The following is a 21,157-nucleotide window of genomic DNA, read 5'->3' on the forward strand; positions in this document are numbered from 1 at the left end:
CACCTTTTTATTGGTGTAGCACCACAAATCTAGAGAAGACCAGAAAACAGCAAAAACCAAGAAATACTTGCCCAGTTTGGAAACTGTCACCAGCAGCAAGGGACAAGTTAAGTAAAAGCATCAAAGAACAAGTGAAAACAGACATTTGGATTTGAAATCTAGTTCTCCTGGAGAACGTGTTAGGACCAAACATTGATGATGTTTTTAGCCTCCTCTCTAAAGAAAGAAGGGCTCCGTGCTCATGCTGTCCATCCATCAGTCTGTCAGCCTACCTTCATAATTTGAACCTGCTGGCCAACTTCAAGGGGATTTGACAAAAGGGTAAAGTCAAAGTATGTGCAGCTCAGTCAGCCACATGTTGTGCTGCCTCCTTCTTAGCTGACAGGCAGGAAAGGTGGACACAGAAAGGGAAAATGGGGGACAGAAGGCACGTAGGACCTTATACCGAACATAGAGATGAGTGCACAAGGTCAAAGTGAAGCTTCTTTGGTAGTGAAGAAAGGCTGCAGCCAGAAGGCAAATGCGTTGCAACCCTTCCACACAACACCCTCCCTTTCCCTAAGAGTCAGATGTCCTAGCACAAATACAACTATTGCCATCTGAGAGGCAAAAAAAGGTACTTTGTGGAATCTCCTTGGTTCACTTCAGCATCACTATCAAGAATAATGAGGACTTAAAAAACCCCTGGCAACAGAACAACTCGCAACTGGGATTTAGACTGCATGTTAAAATCTGTGAAAGGAGGCCGAAGATTTTCTAAGTGTTTGTGGACTTCACATTGTTTCCTTGTAGTTTTATCCAACAGAAAAGGAAGCACCTGCTAACATGGAAGACAAAAGCCGATCTCCGTGAGCCACATATTTTTTGTATGCCAAAAACGTGTGCTGAAAAAGGAGACTTGCATTTGTTCTTGACATTTTTTGCATCATTAAAAAATTTAAGGCTGGTCTGTGAAAAAAAATGTCAATAATACAAAAATTAATGGAAGCACATTGTTATTTATTGGGAAAACAGCCATAAAAGGGATTTCTGTGATTGTAAGACAGGCTGGGAAGAAGCCTCCTGAATGCCTGGGGAAGATCCTGCATAGTAAGCTTAGGACACAGTGGAGATGGAACAAAGTCTGCGGGTAAAAAGGTTAGTTTCCCGATATTTTGTTTGGGTCCCGACAGTTCGGTGCTCAAATTTCTGTTGATGTTTAATATACAATATAACTTGAGTACAATATGGTGACCACAGGCCAAAACATACTCACTGCAAATGCGAGTGAGACCAAATTACGTTGGTCTTACATGGTAAGGATGGCAAGAAGTGTAACTGATCTATTATTAGTTATTATTTCCTTTGAAATGTATTTTGGCTATTGAATGAGGATGGATGTCAGAGGAAGTAACTGTTAAAACTGAATCTGTAAAAATTCCCTTTAAAAGATGTAGTCTGGCTGAAGCAGGTGATTTTCTGACAGCTGGTTTGCAGAGAACTAATGATACTGTCCACTCTGGCAGGAACTCCTGCAACTGCTGTGCTCGCTTTTAGGAAAAGAAAAAGGTAAAGGAGTTGAAATCTGTTTCATCTAGAGGGGTCAGGAGAATCTTTTATATGAAATATATCCTATCACTTCTCACATTGGAGCTTGAGGAAGAGATCAGAGAAAACTCTTTACTGACTTCTGCAAAAAGAACAACTGTGGTTTGATCTTACAACAATTTTACAGTTTAAACTTGAAAAAGCTGACCTTTGCAAAGGAAAATTTGAGGCACCAGCTAAGGTAAATGTAGTTTACGATGTAATTCCACAAGAACATCTGGTCTAGTTTCACAGTTCTAAAAAAGAAGAGCAGGGGCCGTAAGTGTGAATGCACTTTGGGAACCATAGACAGCGTGGACTGGGTTAAATGAAGTGGCGCGCACACTTACCCAGCTGGTTCCCAAAGCTGTGGTAGTGATTATTGGAGAAGGTATGAAGGAAATGGCATTTAGATGGGGCTGCCCTCATTCCTGGGAAGTACACAAGGCTCAAATGCCCATTGAAGGAGGGAAGATGCAAAATATCTCACTGGTGTGCAAATTTCCTGACAAGGGCTATTATGAAAAACATTTATTTGTAACCAGTAAGTTTTGTTCAGGCCAGGTATCTTAAATCATACATCTGCAAGGTAACAAAAACTATCCAAATCCTTAAGCAAAACCCACCAAACATTGGTCCAGTTTTTCTTTAGGTTTTGTTCGGTGGCAACAGCCGTTCGAGAAGAAATTACCGAAGGTGGGAGAAGAGAAAAGCAGCTCGACGGCCCAGCAACCCGGAAGAGGGCCGGAAAGGGGGCTGGGGGGGGAAAGCTGCTTCACCATCGTTCTCCACAGCCCGGGGCCCGGCTGCTCCCGCCCGAGCTGCGCCTTTCTCTCGGGGAGGCCGCAGCCACCATTTCCCCCACCCCACGGGGACACCGACGGCCGCTCTCTCGCAGGCGTACCCTGAGCCGCCGCGAACGGCAGGCCCCGCCTGACAGGCGACAACACCGACGTAGAAACAGCCCCAGCTCAGTCCGCCCAGCCTGAGGGAAAAAGTGGGGGCGCCCTGCGCTTTAGCGGTAGCCACAACGCTCTCCCCCGGACTGAGCCCCGCCCCCCGCCGCGAGTATCTCTCCCGCAACAGCTGGCGCGGCATTCGCCTTCCGAACCGTCAATCGGTGAGAACGTTGTTTCCGGTCGCCTGGCTCGATTTGCCCAATCGGAGGGAGGCGGTGGGCGGGACGCCTCATCCTCACCGAGGCAACGGGCGGGCGGACGGTTCCGGGTGTGCGCGAGGCTGACGGCGGTGGAGGGTGAGTGCTTCGTGCTTGGTTCCGCCCTACCCCGCCTTAGCCCGCCGCTCCCCGCCTCTCCTTTCCCACGCGCCCGCGCTCGCTTATCCTTCCCCCTAGGGCTCCGCGGGCGGCGATGGGGCGTAACGGCCGCGCCGCGAGGCGGCCGTGCAGGTCTCGACCGTCCCCGCGCGCCGCCGGCGGGGGCTCCCCAGGGTGACGTCACCCCCGCCGCTGCGGACCCACCTCCCCGGCTGGGGGGAGGGAGGCGGCGCCCCTGAGCGTTGCCATGGCGATGCCGCGGGCCGTGGCGTTCCTGAGAGGAGACCAGGGGTGAGGGTGCGCCGGGCCGCGCCTCCTTCCCGCCGTGCGGCCGCCCCGGCCTCTTCCGCCTGCGGGCGGTGTCTGTCGCCGTGCCCGCGAGAGGCCGCCCGGCCCTCCACAAGGGGCTTCGCTGGGGCGGCGGCCGGTCTCGTCGAGGGATTTAATTCCCCCCCCCCCCCCCAAATAAAAGTTTCTTTTCTACTCTGTTTCGTGGCTGCTGGTTGCTCGTTTCCTCGTCAGCTTCGCGGTTGCTGATGTTCCCTTTCAGCTGTCGAAGCGTTCCCTTGCCGGGGCTCGGCTGCTCTCTCGTGGGGTGAAGCGCTTTCCTGGCGCCTTGCTGCTTTTCCTCCGCCCTCCCCTCAGGCCTCGTGCTGTAAAACCCCAAAGCTCTTAAAAATGAACTCGTCTGTATCGCCAGGCATGGGTGTGTACGTCTCCTCCTCCCCTCATCCCTCTGCCGTGTGTGTGCGTAGTCTGTAGGGCTGCTTTCTGTGCAGTGTGCGTTGGGCAGAGCTTTGAATCGGGCAGCAAATGGTGAGGGTCACTCTTGGCTGATTAAGATAGCTGTAGTGTCTATGGCAAGTGCACCGAAAGACCGAGCAACTCTTTCTACGTTGGGTGTGACACTCGAATTACTTACATTTTTCTGAGCGCCTGTGTAGGATTCAGTGTTACTTTTTCAGTGTAAGAAGGGCTTTGGGCTACTTTGGTAAAATCATTATGGTTCATGTTCTTCAGGAGTCAAACCAGAGTATATTCCTCCACCATTTCTGTAGCAGTACAGATGTAGAACAGTGAACTGTAACAAGGAGGGATGAGGTCAGAAGTGATGAATGACAGCCAGGAAAGAGAACAGGTAAATCCTAGAAGAAGCTAGAAGGGAACAGGCTAGGTCCAACGGGAGCTTACAAAGTCGAAGCAGCAGGTTTGTGAATGAAATTTGAAAGGACTTGAAGAGTGGTTTGAGATGGAAGGGGTTTGCCAAAATTGGGTTAATGTAGAGGAAGTGCTATGACCTGAAGAAGATTATTGACATAGGCTGACTCTACGTTGTCTGGTAAAAATAAGCGTGTCCTCAGACCTGGGTGTATATAAAGGCCTAATTAATGTATTCAGTCTGGAGTTATGCTACTAGTTAGTCTTTAAGTGGCACCTGTATCATTTTCAAAAACAATGTAACTACCATCATTATTACTTTCCCTACCACCACGCTATTTTTCCTGTTTCTGCAAGAGTATTTGTTCCTTACTTGCTTCTCTGTCATTTTTACTTAAGTCTTTGTCATGCCTCTGTTGCTGTAATGACATTCTGTGTAGTGTAATAAGATGCAGGAGAGCAGACTTTGTAGCAAACAGACTGTTTTTCAGCTTACTGCCTGGAGCTTTCTTAATTATTATTAGTAAAAAAGAAGCAATATAATGATTCAGACTAATTTTGGCTCTGAAGTTTGTGCAGGAGATAATTACAGTTGGATGTTGTCCATAAATGCTTTTTCTCTCTGTAGAGGCTATGTCTTGTAGCAGTCTTTAATTTTGTATAAATGTATATATAATTATGACAATAATAATAAGTTCATATTTAATTTTAAAATATAAATTTACAAACATATGAAGACACCTATATAAGTTTAGTATCTAAGAAAAAATGAGCAGAAATAAATAACTTCCTAGAAAGCTGTGCTAATTTTCATTATTGAAAGGATGGTTGTGGTAAACCAGGAAGTTTTTCTGTTCTGTGCTGGTGCTGACTCTTGCTAAACCTCATTTGCATTGTGTTGGTTGTTTAAATGAAGTGGTATTTAATTAATGGAGTGAGCTGTGTATCATTTGCAAAATCTGTGGTTTAAACCCTATGTACTAAACATCTCATTTTTTTCACTTCTACGCACTTTCTAGTGTTCTTAGGTTGCAAGTAGTCCCTTTCAAGATGGTAGGACTGATAAACATCATATTGGGATATCTTAACGTGTTATAGAGCTTGTCTCTCTTCATGCATTAACACTGTATGCTTGTTCACCTCCTGAATGAATTCAGCATGTAGAATGTCTCTGGTTTTAATTTTACCTGCTCAACTAGAGAAATAATATTCTGTCAGGATTAATGTGTATTAGGCTGTGGCTAAGAGGGGCACTAAATACAGGGAGTTTGTTTTCCAACTCCTGAAAAATGCATAATTCTGTACTTTAGCTAGAGAGCGTTTTTGTTTTGTATACTAGAAAATATTGACAGTTTTTTCCATGAACTTTCTGTAAACATTAAATTCTATAAACATCTTAAGGGTTAAGATCAAAAATAAATGGGGTTACTAAATTATTTGAAATCCACTTAAGCATGTTGTGGTTCACTAATCACAGGTAGCTATCCTTACACTTTTCTAGGCAAACTTTCTTTCACTGTTTTAGGCTTATTTGGCATTTTTTTAGAAATACTTTGCCATAAAAAAAAGTTAATTTCTTCTTTTCTTTCCCCCCGGCAAATTAATGGATAATAAGAAGGGTAAGGGATGAAAAAGTATGGAAGAGTAGCAGTTCATTATAGGATCTTAAACAGCTGTTGGCCTGCAAAAGAAAGGAAAAGGTATGGCATTTTTTAGTGTTTACTCATATGCTACAATTATCTGGAGTAAATGTTCATAACGCCTCATATGACTATTGAATTTGTGTTAATGCACAGATTCTACATCCCCTACATAAAATGGAGACACAAAATCACTTGGGCACTGATGTCAGTGTGTGATCTAAGGATAGGAGATTCTGCCATTCAACCATATATACTGTCTTTCAGCTTTTGCCAGCATTACTACAGGACTGCTTAGGTCTTTCTACATGAGCAGGGAATGACACTTTTAAGAAGTAAAGTTTGTGGCTGTGGAGCATCATCTAGTTAGGCATGAGGGATGGAGAAGTAAGTTGTACTGTTGAACAAAATGAGACCATGGAAAGCAGCTTTCCTTCAGTCAAGGGCAAACCTTAGATCAACAATTCCCTATAACGTCTGGAAAGATTATTAGGTACGAGTTAAGTTGTAACAAACAGGCTGCATTCAACTTGCAACGTGGACTTTGATTGTTTTAAGTTTCATTAATACTGTTAGCTAGGGAAAAGGCAGAACTTAGAAGCCCTTCTTTCAAGAGGCATACTCTCTTTGTTTCAAACCTCTCTTCCAGATGTCCTTTCTGAAGTTATTTGTATGAAATTAATCTCTTGAAATGAATCTAATGTATACATGTGATTTGGTTTTAGGATGATTCCTCTCCAGAGTTTATTTTTGAATGGAAGGATGCTCTTTTCCAGTAGAAGATGGTGATCCTAATGTATGATCATGGAGAAGGGGATAAGTTCAGTAGAAGTGTTACCTTCCAAATCGTCTCAGGTTACAGCTGTGAAAGTGGTGGTCAAAGAGCCCGAAACAAAGCAAACCCAAAGAGGGAAACGAGTGGGATTTGTGCTTGTCCATGCAGGTAAGATGCAGAAGCTGGAATGGAAATAGTGCGTACACAAATTAAATATCAACTACAATTTTATGTTAGTTTTGGACTACTAGTATGTTAATGAAGTGACATTAACTTTGTGTGTAGATCTGGGAGTGGAGAGATTGGAAGTTGCATTGGCTGCAGGATCCTGGAAATTGTTAATAAAAGTGTTGGTTTTTCAGATGTTCTGTATGTTGCGGTTTTTTTCTCCTTGACAAAGAAAAACCCAAACAAAATCCCTAAATTAAATGGTTATAACATGTCAAATTCTGCAGTTATCTGCTAAGCTTCCGAAATCTACAAAATGTGAGAGATCTTTCAGTCTGTTTCCTTACCCTGCAGAAGGATCAAACGTACCTGTTTTGTTACTGACAGCTTCTTATCTAGCTTGTCCATAAGGACAGTCTGGTTAAGACTTTTTGAAACCTCCTTAGGCCCTTTGTTGCAGAACTTCACTTTTTTTACCCTTTCGAAAGTTTTCCTCCAAGTTTATTTTTTGTTTGTATTTAAGTGAATTACTATTTATTTTTTCTACATGTAATGAAGATTTTATCCACTCGGATGTCATACAAAAATTATGTTATGTGTGTCTTGTTCATAATTTCTTTTCTAATAGATTCTTTCTTAAATACTGCTAATCTTGAAAATACTTGTGGTGCTTATATCTGGCTGTCTGTTTGTTCTGAGCATATGTGTGATGACATGAGGTGAAATTGAACAAAGTAGCCTGGTGACACCTAAAATATTTGAAAAACCAACATGCTACTTGGCTTACAAAATCCTTAAGGTAAAAAAAAAAAAAAACCAAACCTCAAACAGCTTATTCTGAGTTGATATTTGATGACCCTGGTATTCTATTTTAAGGGCAAATAGAAGTGTTCAATTTGTTGTCCTTTACTGGGTTGCTTTACTCTGTTTAAAATTCTTTTTTCTTTCACTTGTATTGTTAAAAGTTATTTTATTAGAGTTTCTCAAAGCTAACATTCCTAGAGGAGAGGAAAGTTGAGATAAATCGAAGTATATTTTTCAAGTTCAAAAACCAGGAAAACGGAAGATGATGGAATTTAAATATCAGTGTGCTAGTCTTGTCTGTTACTTTTCTGATGCTGTATTTAGTCGAATAGTGTGGAAGTAGGAAGCAGTGGCTACAAAACAGGGCAAAATAGTTAGATGTAACAAGATAGACATACAGACTGAAATGAGAAAAAGATGAAAAAAATTGTGTGATCTTCATTTCCGGGAGCTCTCCTGGTTCTAAAGCAGGCATCATGAGCTCTAAAAACGTAGCATAAACATGAGAAGATGAGCAGAATGGTAATTGTAAACTTGCAAATCAGTGGTTAAAGGAAAACTGGTGTTTGACTTAAAACCAAGGTTTTTGCCCAGTAATGGACAATAAATAAAAAAAGGAATGCTGGAAATCCTCCAAGGATGAGCAAAACTGGAATCTCTTGGACAGTTTTTATAGGAAGAGATTGTATGGCGCTGAGATTTATACCTGTGTGCTTCTGCATATATGCTCTGTATCTTATAGTTTACTGAGTGTATTTGAATCAACGTTGGGGTGCATAAAATTGCCAATCATTGATACAAAAATGAAATCCCAATGTAGTCCAGAATAAGGCTGTATCTGCCAGTATCTTAATTCTTCATGCGTTCTATAGGCTGTAGTTTGACAGGTAATATAATCTCTTTTCCTTTTGCCTTAATTGTAGGTGCAGGTTATCATTCCGAATCCAAAGCTAAAGAATACAAGCATGTGTGCAAAAGAGCCTGTCAGAAGGTATGTCTTACCAGCTCCACAGTCCTGTAGTGGGTTTATAAGAAATATATTTGGTAATGCTGTCCCTTCAGTATGAATGGGCATATCTGGATTTAGCTACTCAGGCTGTATGCATTTCTAGAGGAAAAAAGGAGCAGCAACAGTTAACATGATACAGAGTCAATAGAGTGTGTGGCCATGAGGTGCAGCGACATTATCATCAGTGGTGGCAAATAACAGACACCAAAGGAACAGTAGGGGAACAGGAGAAGGTCACAGTGGTACCTACATGGAGTGTTCCTACAGCTTCCTGCACTGTTCCTGAGGCTCTGGGATTTCTGTCCACTCTTTTTGGAATTTATTTAAACTCTAGCATCCAGATTGCTCCATGAATACACGGATTTCCAGAATTCTTTTCTTGATAGCTCTTAACTTCTTAATAGGAGGGGAGGTAGAAACAGGAAAAACAAAACAAAAAAAGCAAAACCCTTTTCCCAAAGCTGGAAAGGGAGAAATGGCAAGACTTTCATTTCCATGGAAATTAAATTTTTTTTAATCTCCTCCAAGAACTTAGTTTTGGAACTGGCAAGTCCTGTCTACAAACTGTTGAATGAGAATCTGGAAGACCTGTCTCCAAAATTTCTAATGCCTTTTGCTTTCTCCAGGGAGAAGGAGCTGGGGAGCTTGGGAGGCTTTTTAGAAGAGTCTCAGAGTTGGCCTCTGGTAGTTACCACTTCATCTTACAGTTCTGTTGCTCAATTCCAATACCGATCTAATTTTGTAATGCGAAGCCTCAGAAATCGTCCAAGCGTCATGCTAGCTTCATTAAAGTTGTGCATCAGTCCTAATGATACTCGTTTTCCAGCTAGTTATGTGTGAAAAAACATTGTTTGCTGTTGAATTTAAGTATCTTTTGAGATACCGTTTGGTTCCTTAAGTTAGGTAACCAACATACATAACTGGTATGAAGAACAAACAGTCGCAGGTTTGCCTTGCAACTGAAGATGCAGCTATAGTTGTTTTCCGTGATTCCCTGAGAGAACTTGACTGTAAAGTCTTGTCCAGCATGGATCTAAGAAATAATATTAGGCTCTAGAAGTTCATTTTTATGGGCGTATATAATTGGAAGATATTATTGTTGTATTTGATTTGTTTTCGTGTGTTGGCTTTTAGATTAGCTTACTTGTAGATTCTGTTCACTTTTGTGACAATTGCTGTATAAGGTACTAGCAATTTTTGTTGACTCTTGGAAGGAAAATTAGAAACTTCTTGACTGAAACATTATGTGTTTCAGGACACCAGGTACACAAATTTGTTTTGCTATAAATCTGACCATGCAGGAATCTGCTGCTACATGCAGTGTCGCAATGTCCGAGTAGTAAATCTTGGCTTTAGCTCTGTCCTCACATGGTGCACGCTGACTATTTCCAGTGCCTCTTGTTTTTATGTCCTCTTACATTTTAAACTAATTTGGTGAAGATTTTGTTTTGTACAGGACTAGGAAAATGTAGGGCTTAGTCACAGAATATTAGAATTTCCTAATCGTCAACTAAAAATTCTGTTTTACAGGCAATTGAAAAGCTACAGGCTGGTGCTCTTGCAACAGATGCAGTGACTGCAGCACTAATAGAATTAGAGGTATGAATTTCTGACTAGTAGTAAATATGTCTCTCAGGTACATTGCCAGATTTTTCTGTAGGAAGGTATTAATTCAAATGGGAAATACTTAGTTATCTGTGCAGACATGAAGATATGCTAGTTTTATCTTTTGCTTTTCCACTATATTTTGGAGTAAATTTATTTAAAGACTATCTAAAAATGCTAACTGAATGGAAATTGTCTATTTGGTACAGTTTGGTTGTCATCTTAGGCATGCCTTATCTGATAGTCTTTAAGTTTCAAGAATAAATACAGTGATGAAAGACTTACTGAAAACTTTCTAGGGAACTTTTTTTCTGACTTACCAAGCTACAGGTAGACTGCACTGGCTCTGCTTTTTACATAGGGAAAAAATCATGCTACTGGTCTCATAGGTTAACTAGAAATTCTAGGATAAGTCCTCATTCCTTTTGTTTGCATTAATATCTCACACTATGTTTAATTTCTTGAAATTATGATCCATAGAATTTAGATGTAGTTAGTCTTTAGTGCTGTTAACACTCATATAGGAATTATGTTGAGGTAACTGTGTCTGAGTGTGCTTTCTTGGGTTATGTTGTTCATGCCTTTTTCAGTTCTTCAGGATAATTCTACAAAAGTGTGTTAATTCTACAAAAGAATTATTTTTAATTTGTCTACTAAATCTATTTATGATTGCATAAGTTTAAGGCTGCTTGCCTCTCCATCCATTTAAAGGACTATATGAAAATGAAGTAGGAATTTTAAATTCTCATTTGTCCCACAACATACTTTTACTATGTGCTTAAATTAATGTGGATGCCAAAGGCTTTTTTTCTTACATGTTTTACTTTATTTCTGTATAGTCTCTGATAGGGTAAGAGACTAGAAGCACGCTGTTCAGAGAAATGTGACTTCAGTGTAAGATAATGTTTTTTCTGATTTTTATGACAAACTGTGTGTAGAAGAATAGGACAAGTAATGCTTTTAGTTCAAAATGGTACTTGTTAATTAAGATAGAAGGTCTTGATAATCATAAGGATATGCGTAGCTGTTTGAGGTATTTGGAAGAGTGTCTTTTTTGGAGTGGTGAAATTCTTACAGCATCTGACTTCAGGGGAATGTCCCTATGAGATAATTTTCTTCTCCAACTTTATTAGTAAAGAAGGAAGGCAAGGGAATGTTCTGCTGTAAAAATAATTTCCTGAGTTTGGAATTTATGGTAGTATTCTGAGAGGATTAGAAGTGGATTTGCTTACACGTGTGTTGGGAAAGTGTTAATTAACATACTTGATAGGGTTAGCATAAGGCAGGCAGGCAGTACTCTGATATGTGTTAGACGTGCTGACCAGGAGCCAAAGACTTCAGTCAGACTTTTAACTTGGCAAGCTTCTTGGCTTTAAAAAGTACGTTTGGTCTCTATTGTCGTGTTCAAATACGCTTTCGTGTGTTATCTTAGCTTTTGTTTACACTTACCTATATTCTAATGTGTATCTCTCTAATGGAATTATTTATAATGCACTTCCATAAACTGAGGCTGCTGTTGTTCCACAAGATTGTGTGTTATTCCACAAGAACCGTGTGTCAGTTCCCTCCTCAGTGGGAAAAAAAAAAAATATGTTGTGATTTTTATCATGTTCCTGAGCTACAGAGAACAAAACATATTTTAAGAAGCTTAACTTAACAGCTATGTATCTCTTTGCAGCTGTGCCTGGGGTAAATATTTTATCTGTTTTAGTTATCCCCAAGAGACTTTTCTGCTTTTAGTAGATTTAAATACTCTGATGTGACATCTGTGTAAGAAGTTATGGCTTTAAGATGCAATTAAAACCTTTTTATGAAATTACTCCCATCAGCAACCTTTTTCTCCTTATCTGTCTTGCCGCTATTCTGGTGATGATGCCTGCCATCATTCCACTTTCTGGTTTTATAATTATCTTAGGTAGTATTTTTATGTGTACTGTTGAACAAAACTTTTTTTTTCCTTTTTCCTGTTTTTAAGTTTAAATATTATTTTGTTCAGGTTGTACTGCTGTCATTAATGTAATTATTGTTTTTCATTTATTCATTAAGTGATTTACATAACCACTGAATTGTGGGTTGTTCTCTCTGTTACTGAGATAAAGGATATAGGGTTTGGGATTTGGGCTTCTTTTAAATTAAAGTACATAGCTATGCAGCTACATTGAGGAAAAATCAAAGGTATAGTCAAAACAGAAAATGGTGTAGTTTGCAGTGGCCATTTTTTGGATCTTGTATGAGAAATTCCAGAGTGTTAGACTGTCAGCTTCCAAAATGTTGAAAGGTTTGTACCTACTCTTATCTCATTCTGAAGACCACCTCCAGACATCTCTGTTGTTTTTGGAGCTGCATCTTCTGTTTTAACTCCAACGTTTTTCCTATTGCTCTATGGAAACCAGAAACTGCGTGTGGCAAGTCAACAAAGCAACCAGAATAGGTTTTTCTCATCAATTACAAAATTTTATGGGTAAAAATGTAGGTCTGTGTATTGACTGTCTCTCTAATGAGCTATCACTACCTTTTTGTTTATGCAGGAAAAGATAGTGACTTTTCGTTAAGTACGTTAGCATTTTGAGTTGGCAAATGCATACCAAAAATCTGTATGAAAACAATGTTTGTTTACATGTGTCACTAATACAGATTAAGATACAGGACAACAAAAGTTTGTATAACGTGATAACAGATTCTGTTGTGGAGTACTGTTTTAACTTCTTGATATTTTGGTTGCTGTAGAACACATTGCTGTGAGTCTATCTGAAATACGTAGTCACTTTTACAGTTCTCTAGGATTTTTAATGCTGTATTCCAAAAGTCTGTCGTCTTTGCAAGGCACAAATATTTTTTGTGGGAGCATCACAAAAGATGATTTTATTTTTTTTCCTCAGTTCCGCTCAATTACACAACTCGTATTACACAGAAATTCAGCTAATCCAAGAGGCATCACTTCAAAGACTTGTTGAGGCGCAAGACTTGCTCTTGATCTTTTATGAGCAAGCTGACAGTTTGCTTGTGGTATGCTGTCTGTTTTTTTGTTTTATTTCTGCAGGCTCGAAATGGAGAGAGAACAGCCTTTCTTTGTTGAACTATATGAATCTCAACTGAAATAGTGTTCTGTGATCAAGATGATAATGCTAATAGTTAACTAGAGAAAAGGTAGATTTCTTTTGTAAAGTAGCAAGAGCAGCTGACCCAGAACACTGTTAAAATAACTGTGCTGGTCTTTGTAAGTGTCAGCTGTATTTGATAAGTCGATTAAAGGCAGTTATGTTTTCCAGTTTGTGAACTCTGTCATTGCAGAGAAACAAATAAACATGTTACCTTTTTCAGCTTTTGGTAAGAAAATGGGTATGGGCAAGGTGCTTCATAAGACTCATCATTTGCACTCTATGCTTCTCCAAAGACATTATAGTAGTAGCATTTCTTTTTGCACTCCTGCTGTCAGCCACCCTATGAAGTCTTGGGTTTCTCTTGAAACACCAAGGGATTTGAGCAGCTTTTTTTGGGGGAGGAGGAGGTCCCCTTCACCCCACCCCCCTCCAAAAAACCCCACCTTGCAGTTTTCAGCAAAACCAGGTGCTGATTGTGTTTATGGCTGGCTGTGACAACAATGTGCAATTTCAAACTTTTTGATTGTAGAGCACTTCAGAAAATCTTCTGTTCAGGTGCTGGAGACAAGAACATAAGTTTGTTGTGAAGAATGATGAAGACTTCTAACTTTTTCTAAGTTTAGTCCAAGTTTATTAATACTGTGCGTAGACCACTTGTTTCTTTAATATTACTTCAGTAGAATGTTCTTTATGAACATCATTTAAATTGGAAATTAATATGATTGATGGGGACACGGATGTCACATTTTGGGTTTCAATCTCCTTGTACTGAAATTGCACAATTTACTTTGCTTTTTTTGTTGTTATGGATGAATGCAGAGGATATTTTGAAGCTGTTGGTATACTCAAGCTGTGGGTTTGTGTGGCTGTCAGCAAAGTTTTGCAGTGAAAGAACTTGTTAAATTGGCTTTTCTTTGTTTTTGTTTATTAATTTTGAAGTAATTGATATTTTTTGAACATATGATCTTAGTCCCAGGGACTTCTTTTTAAAGAAGAAAGCACAGTGCCAGCAGACTTGTATTAAGGCAGTCGCCATGGATTAACTTTTAATGGGTAATGAACTGGAAGTTGTTAATTCTGGTTAAAAGCAATACTATGATGCTTTGCAGCAGAGATGCTCACAGTAATCTGTGACAAAAGTGTTCTTTAAAAACATTTTGGCTGGTTCAACTGAAAGGGACATGACTCATCCTTGTAGGCTATTACTTCTTGTCACTAAATTCCCTCAGAAAAATAAATTTTAAAATTACAGTTTGTAAAAAGAAATGCCGGTAGACTTTGAATCCCTTTTTAAAGTTGCAAGTAAACCATGGCCAAAACTGTATCGAAGATGGATGGTGTGTTCTTTTAATGCACGTTGAAAATAGAGCATCCTAACTGTTTGCCTAGATGTAATTCAGAACTATTAGTGTCATAGTGTTGAGTAACTTCTTCAAGCATTCCAACTTTGACCACAGCAAGAAACTTCAGTATGCCTGTGTTTGCTGCCAGAACATTTATAAATATATCTTGAAGCAAAAAGGACTCTAAAAATAAAAATTATACCCTCGGTAGCTTGGGAGTTTTTACAAGATGGGCTAACTTGGCAAAATGAAACTCTTGTTTCATGTCTTCAATCACTGTATTATCTCCTTCGCTACAGGTTTACGTTGTAAGTTAGAGATACTTCAGTGGTGGAGTAAGTGCCAGGTAGTCTAGTATTTTTCACATAATTGAAAGCTTATGTTTGTTAAAATGCTTTGAATAGCCATTTGCTTATCTTTTTTCTCTTCCTTTTTACTTTTCTGTGGTAGTAGGACTTGCTGTTAACAAGCAAAGTTCATGCTTCATTTGTTTGCCACCTTGTCTTTTTTCAGTTTCCTTAGAAATATAAAGGCTGATCTCTGCTTGTGTTTTTAAACGAAAGTATATACCTGAAGATACCTTCTGTGTTATGAAACTTTTCCTCTTTTCCCTTTGTCCCTCTTCTTGGATACATGCTTTGACTGGGTACTTCCCTGTCCTATGGTAGTCGTATAGTTCTTGCAGTACTGCATTTTTCTGTCTGAGGATATGAAGAGACTGCTTCAGTTAGCTCAGTTTATTTTCTTCCCCCTTTGAAAGCATGCATGCTTCTGTTTTAATAGCGTTTCTGCATTCCTTGAAGGTTTTGAATTTTCATTTCAAAATACACCTTAATTTTCATAAGTTGTATTTCTCCGTTTGTATATCAGAGGTTTGGAATCTTTTGGTGAGACGTTGCAGAGATTCATGTTTTCAAAAAGATACGTATTTATGTGGTGTATTTGATGTCCTTGCCTATACATAGAAGTAGGTGTGAATTTCTGTTTCCATTTTTTTATAAAGGTTTTTCCCTGCCTCATTTAAAAGGCTTATATCTCATCGCAGAGACACTCAGGTAGGTATCAAAAATTCCATGCATTCACACCCAGTTCCTGTACTGTCTAAAGCTGTTATCAGATCACTTTCAGATCTGTGAAGCTAGAGTAGACCATCTTCCTCTTGGCAATTCTTGTTAACTGAGTGCAGACTGATTGTAAAGCTCCACAGGTGCTTGTAATTTGGTCTTTATTTGGTTTTGCTGGAGAAGTTACTCATGTTGTTACTAGTTGTACTGGTAAGATTCCTTTACAGTCCTAAGATGAAGGACTTCTGCCACCAAAGAGGCATCTACAATTTTGTTGGTGTAGAGTTCTTATTTATCCAATATTCTGTAGTATTCTGATAAATATTTTGTAGGGAGAAGCAGGTGGCTTTCCCTTTGTCTTGAGATCCTCTGAGTAAGTTGACTCTTGGTGCTTCCTTGCTGTTGTGCCAGTGAAGATGCTATGCCAAAGCATCAAGCACATCTAGCTTTTTAGAAACAAAGTGAACTAGTGCCACTCTGTATCCTCTATTTTTTTTCCCCTACCCTCTTTCGATTATTATGTTTATCGGATGGTAGAGAGCTTTGTGTCTTGACTGCAGGATTCTGGATACTAGGACTTCTGTTCTCATGGGTGCTTCTTACTCCCTTTATTTGGCCATGACGTCTGCTCTTAAGATAACAGCTCTCTTTGCTTTGTGGCTGTGACAAATCTGTAGAGCCTGAAATTCGTCCTCTTTGCTAATGCTTTTGAGTATAATGCACTGAGTGAATCTTTCTGGAACAGAACACTAGAAATTTGTCTCTAGGCTTGCAGGTCTATGCACTCTGATTACTCATGGGCAAGGAACTTGGACAGCACGAGGACTAAGCATTGTTCATCCTAATACATTCCTGTTTTTGCTTTGTCCTCCACAAGTACCTTTCACCATTCACGTTCGGATTCTTTCCATCACTTTTCTGCTTCTTTTGTTCTAAATTTCACTGGCTTAATTTTCTTCGTAGTTGTAGAGACTGGGAGCAATGAAGTTGGTTAAACCAGTGGCCGCTCTGCAGTCTCACATCTTTTCAAGGCCATCATCTTGATAGCCTTTTCTTAATTGTATTCCCCACCTCCTAGGGAAAGTTATTCCCTGTGCACTAAACTGCAAATGTTTCATTATCCTAAAATCTTTTCACATTTACTTACTTGCTGTGAGGCATAGCTGACAAAATGAACACCACAATGAATATACATGGTGAATTTGAATATCTGTTGTGGTGTGGGATAAAATAGGATGGGACAAAATGGGATAAAATCTTGAGATACTTTGCTGATGCAGAAGGAAAAAGTAAAAAATAATGAATCGGTATAAAACTAACATGGAGAGATTACAGTCTGTTTCATGTTTATGTGTTAATCGTGTTATGTATTCATGATTCTTCAGGAGGATTTCGGTGACTCAAATGCTAAGAACACTTTAAATATCTCTAAATTAGAATCAACATCTTGCAAAACAAGTTTTGAATTTACTCACTACTTGCTCATTTGGAAGTTAACAAAAGCTAACTGACTTACCAACATGAAATTTATTTTTCATTTCTGTGTTCTCTCTCTTTGGTTTGTTTCCTTGTATTCATTGCAAATTAATATGTACAAAAAAGGTCCAGTTCACTTAACATTTAAGACACAACTTTGAGCTGTTTCCAGTAGACTTATTTCCTGATTCAGCTTATATTATATGTACAACCATGTCATTGCATTAACATGTTCACATGTGGTCTAGACAACCATTTTCTTCATCGCATCAGGTTGTTAACACTGTTGTAATAAAAACAGATATGAAACTCTGAAAGCATGCAGCATCTCTGAAATTTTACTCTTTGGCTGTTCTCTTTCTTTGTCCTGTACTCAGTTTTATGCTTGCATCTAGAAAGAGGGAGTTATATTGAGCTGACAGGGAGACTCCTGAACTGTGCTTCTTTAAAACTTTGTGTCTTTAAAGTCATGGGGATGCTCTGATGAAATGGGAGGGACAAAAATGGGTGTTTTTAATTCTAGCATTCAAAACTTCTTGTTTGAGAACCTTGAGTTTGCAAAAAGCTACAGAATGTGCTTATGAAAGAGGAATTAGTTTTTAATTAGTTTATTAAATGTTGTTCTGTGCTTTCTATGAAATATGTCTTGGGTTAAACTTCCTGATCACAGTAATGACTGTCCTTATGCTAATGATCAAATAATTACTTTACTAAGTGAATTGTTACTGGTGCTGGTTCTTTGTTTCTGGGTGCAGAGCTGCAATCATAGGCTTAGAATGTTGAGGAAATGTACAGTTCTGTTTTGCTGCTGTGTCATACTTAAGAATTTCAAAGGCACACTGTGGTCTATGCAGCGATTATTAGATGTTACTCAAATTGACTGACAGCTTAGGGACCAAATGAAGTCTGTATTTTGGGGGAGGGAGGAAGAGATTTTCACTTGTGTTGTAAGGCTTTTGCTTGCATATAAATCATCATCTTACACTGTTGGGTGGTTGGTTTTTATATTAGTGCATTACTACACTTGAGATGTATCACACCCTATAGAGGATGTGCGGTATCCATTATAGTAATTTGAGATGCCTGTTCAAATTGCTGTTGTTTTTGTTGTGGAAGATTAAACTACTAGAATAAGAAAGTGCACTGTACCAAGATTGGTGCTGTCAGATCAGTTATACAAAGGACTTGATCTAGTTTGTCATGCATGTGGCCTTATAGTGTTTTGTTCTTATTTTTAGGATTCTCCTTTTACAAATGCAGGATTGGGGTCTAACCTAAACCTTCTGGGTGAGATAGAATGTGATGCCAGTATAATGGATGGAAAGTCATTAAATTTTGGAGCAGTTGGAGCACTGAGTGGTATGTTAACTATGTATTAAAGCTAACTACTGATTTAAGTGCAAAGATAAATTTTGTTCTTTTTTTGTCACTTTTTCCAGGTGGGGGATGGGGATGGATGATATGACATTGTAAATACTGCCCCATTTAAATAAATTCTGTCTCCCTTAAAAAAGAGGGAGTCATTCCTGCTCCCTGAAACACCATTTTGAGTTAATTTCCTTTGTGTAACATATTGCCTTACCAGTTCATTGGTAATCCTTTGATGCAGAACAATCGTATGATACTATACAGTATTCACAATGGGAGTGATTTGCTCGGATAGATTTGGAGGATGTTAACTTTATAATAAAATGCAACTATTAAAAAAAAAAAAAAAGAAAAGAAAAAGAGTACAGGCATTTAAATTAGGCTTTATGTTTGTTTTTGTTCTCTACCTCCTCGAAGAATTTACTGGTATATCATGCGACATAAGGCCAATTGATATTTTGGTCTCTTAGTTAAGTTGGTCAAATTAGAATCCAAGGGACCAGTTTCCTTAATAGTATCAGAAGGCTATGCAGGGTGCTAGCTTCCAAACTGAAGCCTCTCATATATTACTGAGAATGGGCGCAGCTGATTATCTGTCAAGCTGTTTGCTTGGGACATAAAATTTCTGTATACTGTAGATTTTTTTCATTATGATTTCCCTCACATGATCAGTTACATTTGGTTTTATTTTGTGTGTTACTGCTACAAGGTTAGAGACATTCACATATGGGATTTATTTAATCTGAGAACTAATGTGCTTCTCTCTCTCTTTTTTTTTTTTTTTTTTTTGTCTAGTTTTGGCTTTCAGGACAAAACAAATATAGGTATGCGGTCCTAAATAGGGATTGTTGAGGTTTTGTCATAAGTACATTGAGCAGCCTTAACTGTTACTATTGAATAGCTTTTCTGACAACATTTCAGGCTTTGTTCTTTATCCTAGAGTAGTTCTAAACTGTGGTAATAACTTCCTCATGTAGATATAAATCTAAAATAAATAGTAAAATTAAGTGTTTCAAGGCTTGTTTGTTACAAAATGTATCCTTCCAACCATGGGGAAGGAGGAAATGAGGGAGTGAAAGAAAGCTGAGCCTGAGTCCTATAATCCCTGTTCTGGCCACATGGATCCAAATGAAAGCTCTTTCCGTCTCGAAAAATTAATGCTCATAAAACATCTTTGGCCCATAGAATACCACAGACTTAATTTGAGATTTCTGTGGTAGGAGGGCACTCTTAGTATTTCAATATGATTATTTTTCTATTTTTTTCTTTCTTTATTTTTTAAAGGGGGGTGTTGATTAGAAGGCCTTGTCACCACTGATAGGACATTGAAGGAAAACTGATAAAGTTGTTATGACATTGAAACACAACACCACAAGGTGTCTCTTAATGAATAGGCAAAGCCTTGGAAGTTAAAGGAAGATGACTTCCATTGCCAAAATGAACACTACAGTGCTACGTGGAAAAATATTTTAATGTTTTATTCCCATTTGTTGCTAATTTTTCTTTTCAGGAATCAAGAATCCAGTTTCAGTTGCAAATAGATTGTTGTGTGAAGGGCAGAAGGGAAAACTCTCTGCTGGCAGAATTCCACCTTGGTAATTGCTTTGTTCTGCTTGACTTTACTTTGGTCTTTCTTCTCTATTGCATGCAATATTTGAAGGTTATATCTTATCCCAAGAAGGCTGCTGCTGTTTTACGTACCAGCGATAGCGTGCCTTTAAAAAGAAGATAAGCTTTGTTCTCTGATCTTGAAACATCTTGCGCACTTGATGAAGCTGGGGGTAGAAGAAGTGTTGTGAATAGATGGCAACGTCATTTAGTGATAATTTCTGTGTGGTTATTTCCAGCTATGTCATACTGAATTCTTATGGTTTTTACTGTAGCATTTAGGGAAAAATCCCTAAATACATGAAGATTAAAATGAAATTCTACTGCCTTTGCCTCTGCCTGCCTTTAAAAAAAGTAACAGAGTTTTTAAGAAGTACGTAAAAGAATCCTACTTTAATGCCTGTCTTTGTGGCATTATTTTGTAGCTATAGTGTGGAAATGTGCAGTGTTTAGTAACTCCCTCTTATCTTAGCCAAAATAGGAGTTTATTTTAAAGATAAATTTAATAGTATTTACAAAAATAATTTACAACAATTTACAACTACAATGGAAATGTGCACTTCTTTATTGAGATGGGTATAATACTTAGATGGAAGAGGTAGCTATTAAATGCATAACAACTTTAAATATTATTGTATCATTTTGGAAAGAATCCAGGAAAAGTGTTCGAATTGATTGCTCTTAAAACCATCGTATTTTCATTAGCAATTTAAATTGACAGGTAGAGAGCTTGAATGATCCATTCATACTAATTGACTGTTATCCTCAGTTATCGTACCTGTTGCAGACATTTGCTACCATTTGCTAACTAGTGGACTGCACTATTTGCAAATGTATTAATCTAGCACTTAAATAGTTTAAAATACATATATTTAGATTCACAAATGTTACTTTCCTTACTATGTTATTCTGTAAAATTATCCAAATAGTCTGCATCTGGATAGTACAATATTCCAATTTAACCAGTGAGGAAAAGCACTATGTCAGTGTTGTGTCATGCTGCAAAGGAAGGCCCTAGATCAAAAAAAGCCCCCCTGAAACCAAACCATCAAGTAGATTTTCCGTTTAAAACTCTTTAATGAAGAAATAAAAGAGTAACTGTAGTTAGTGAGATAACCTCTTTTTTTTTTTTTTTTTTTTCCAGAGGAGGCTTTTACTAAGGAATAGGAACTTCAATATCAATTGCTGTTAGTAGC

The 21,157-nt window shown here is 38.7% G+C and overlaps 1 protein-coding gene across 1 annotated transcript in view; it reads left to right on the forward strand.

Annotated features, from left to right (window-relative positions):
- Positions 1–6,438: 6,438 nt before the first annotated feature.
- TASP1 (taspase 1) overlaps positions 6,439–21,157 on the forward strand; it is a gene marked incomplete at both ends in the record, with an annotated part of 82,329 nt that continues 67,610 nt past the window's right edge. Inside the window, 5 exons of the mRNA XM_081997924.1 lie at positions 6,439–6,583; positions 8,311–8,378; positions 9,927–9,995; positions 18,224–18,344; positions 19,864–19,948. Of these exons, the coding sequence (XP_081854050.1) occupies positions 6,439–6,583; positions 8,311–8,378; positions 9,927–9,995; positions 18,224–18,344; positions 19,864–19,948 (488 nt within the window). The remainder of the gene's footprint in view (positions 6,584–8,310; positions 8,379–9,926; positions 9,996–18,223; positions 18,345–19,863; positions 19,949–21,157) is intronic.

Source organism: Phaethon aethereus (genome assembly GCF_964289735.1).
Source record: "Phaethon aethereus genome assembly, chromosome: 3".
Classification (NCBI taxonomy): domain Eukaryota; kingdom Metazoa; phylum Chordata; class Aves; order Phaethontiformes; family Phaethontidae; genus Phaethon; species Phaethon aethereus.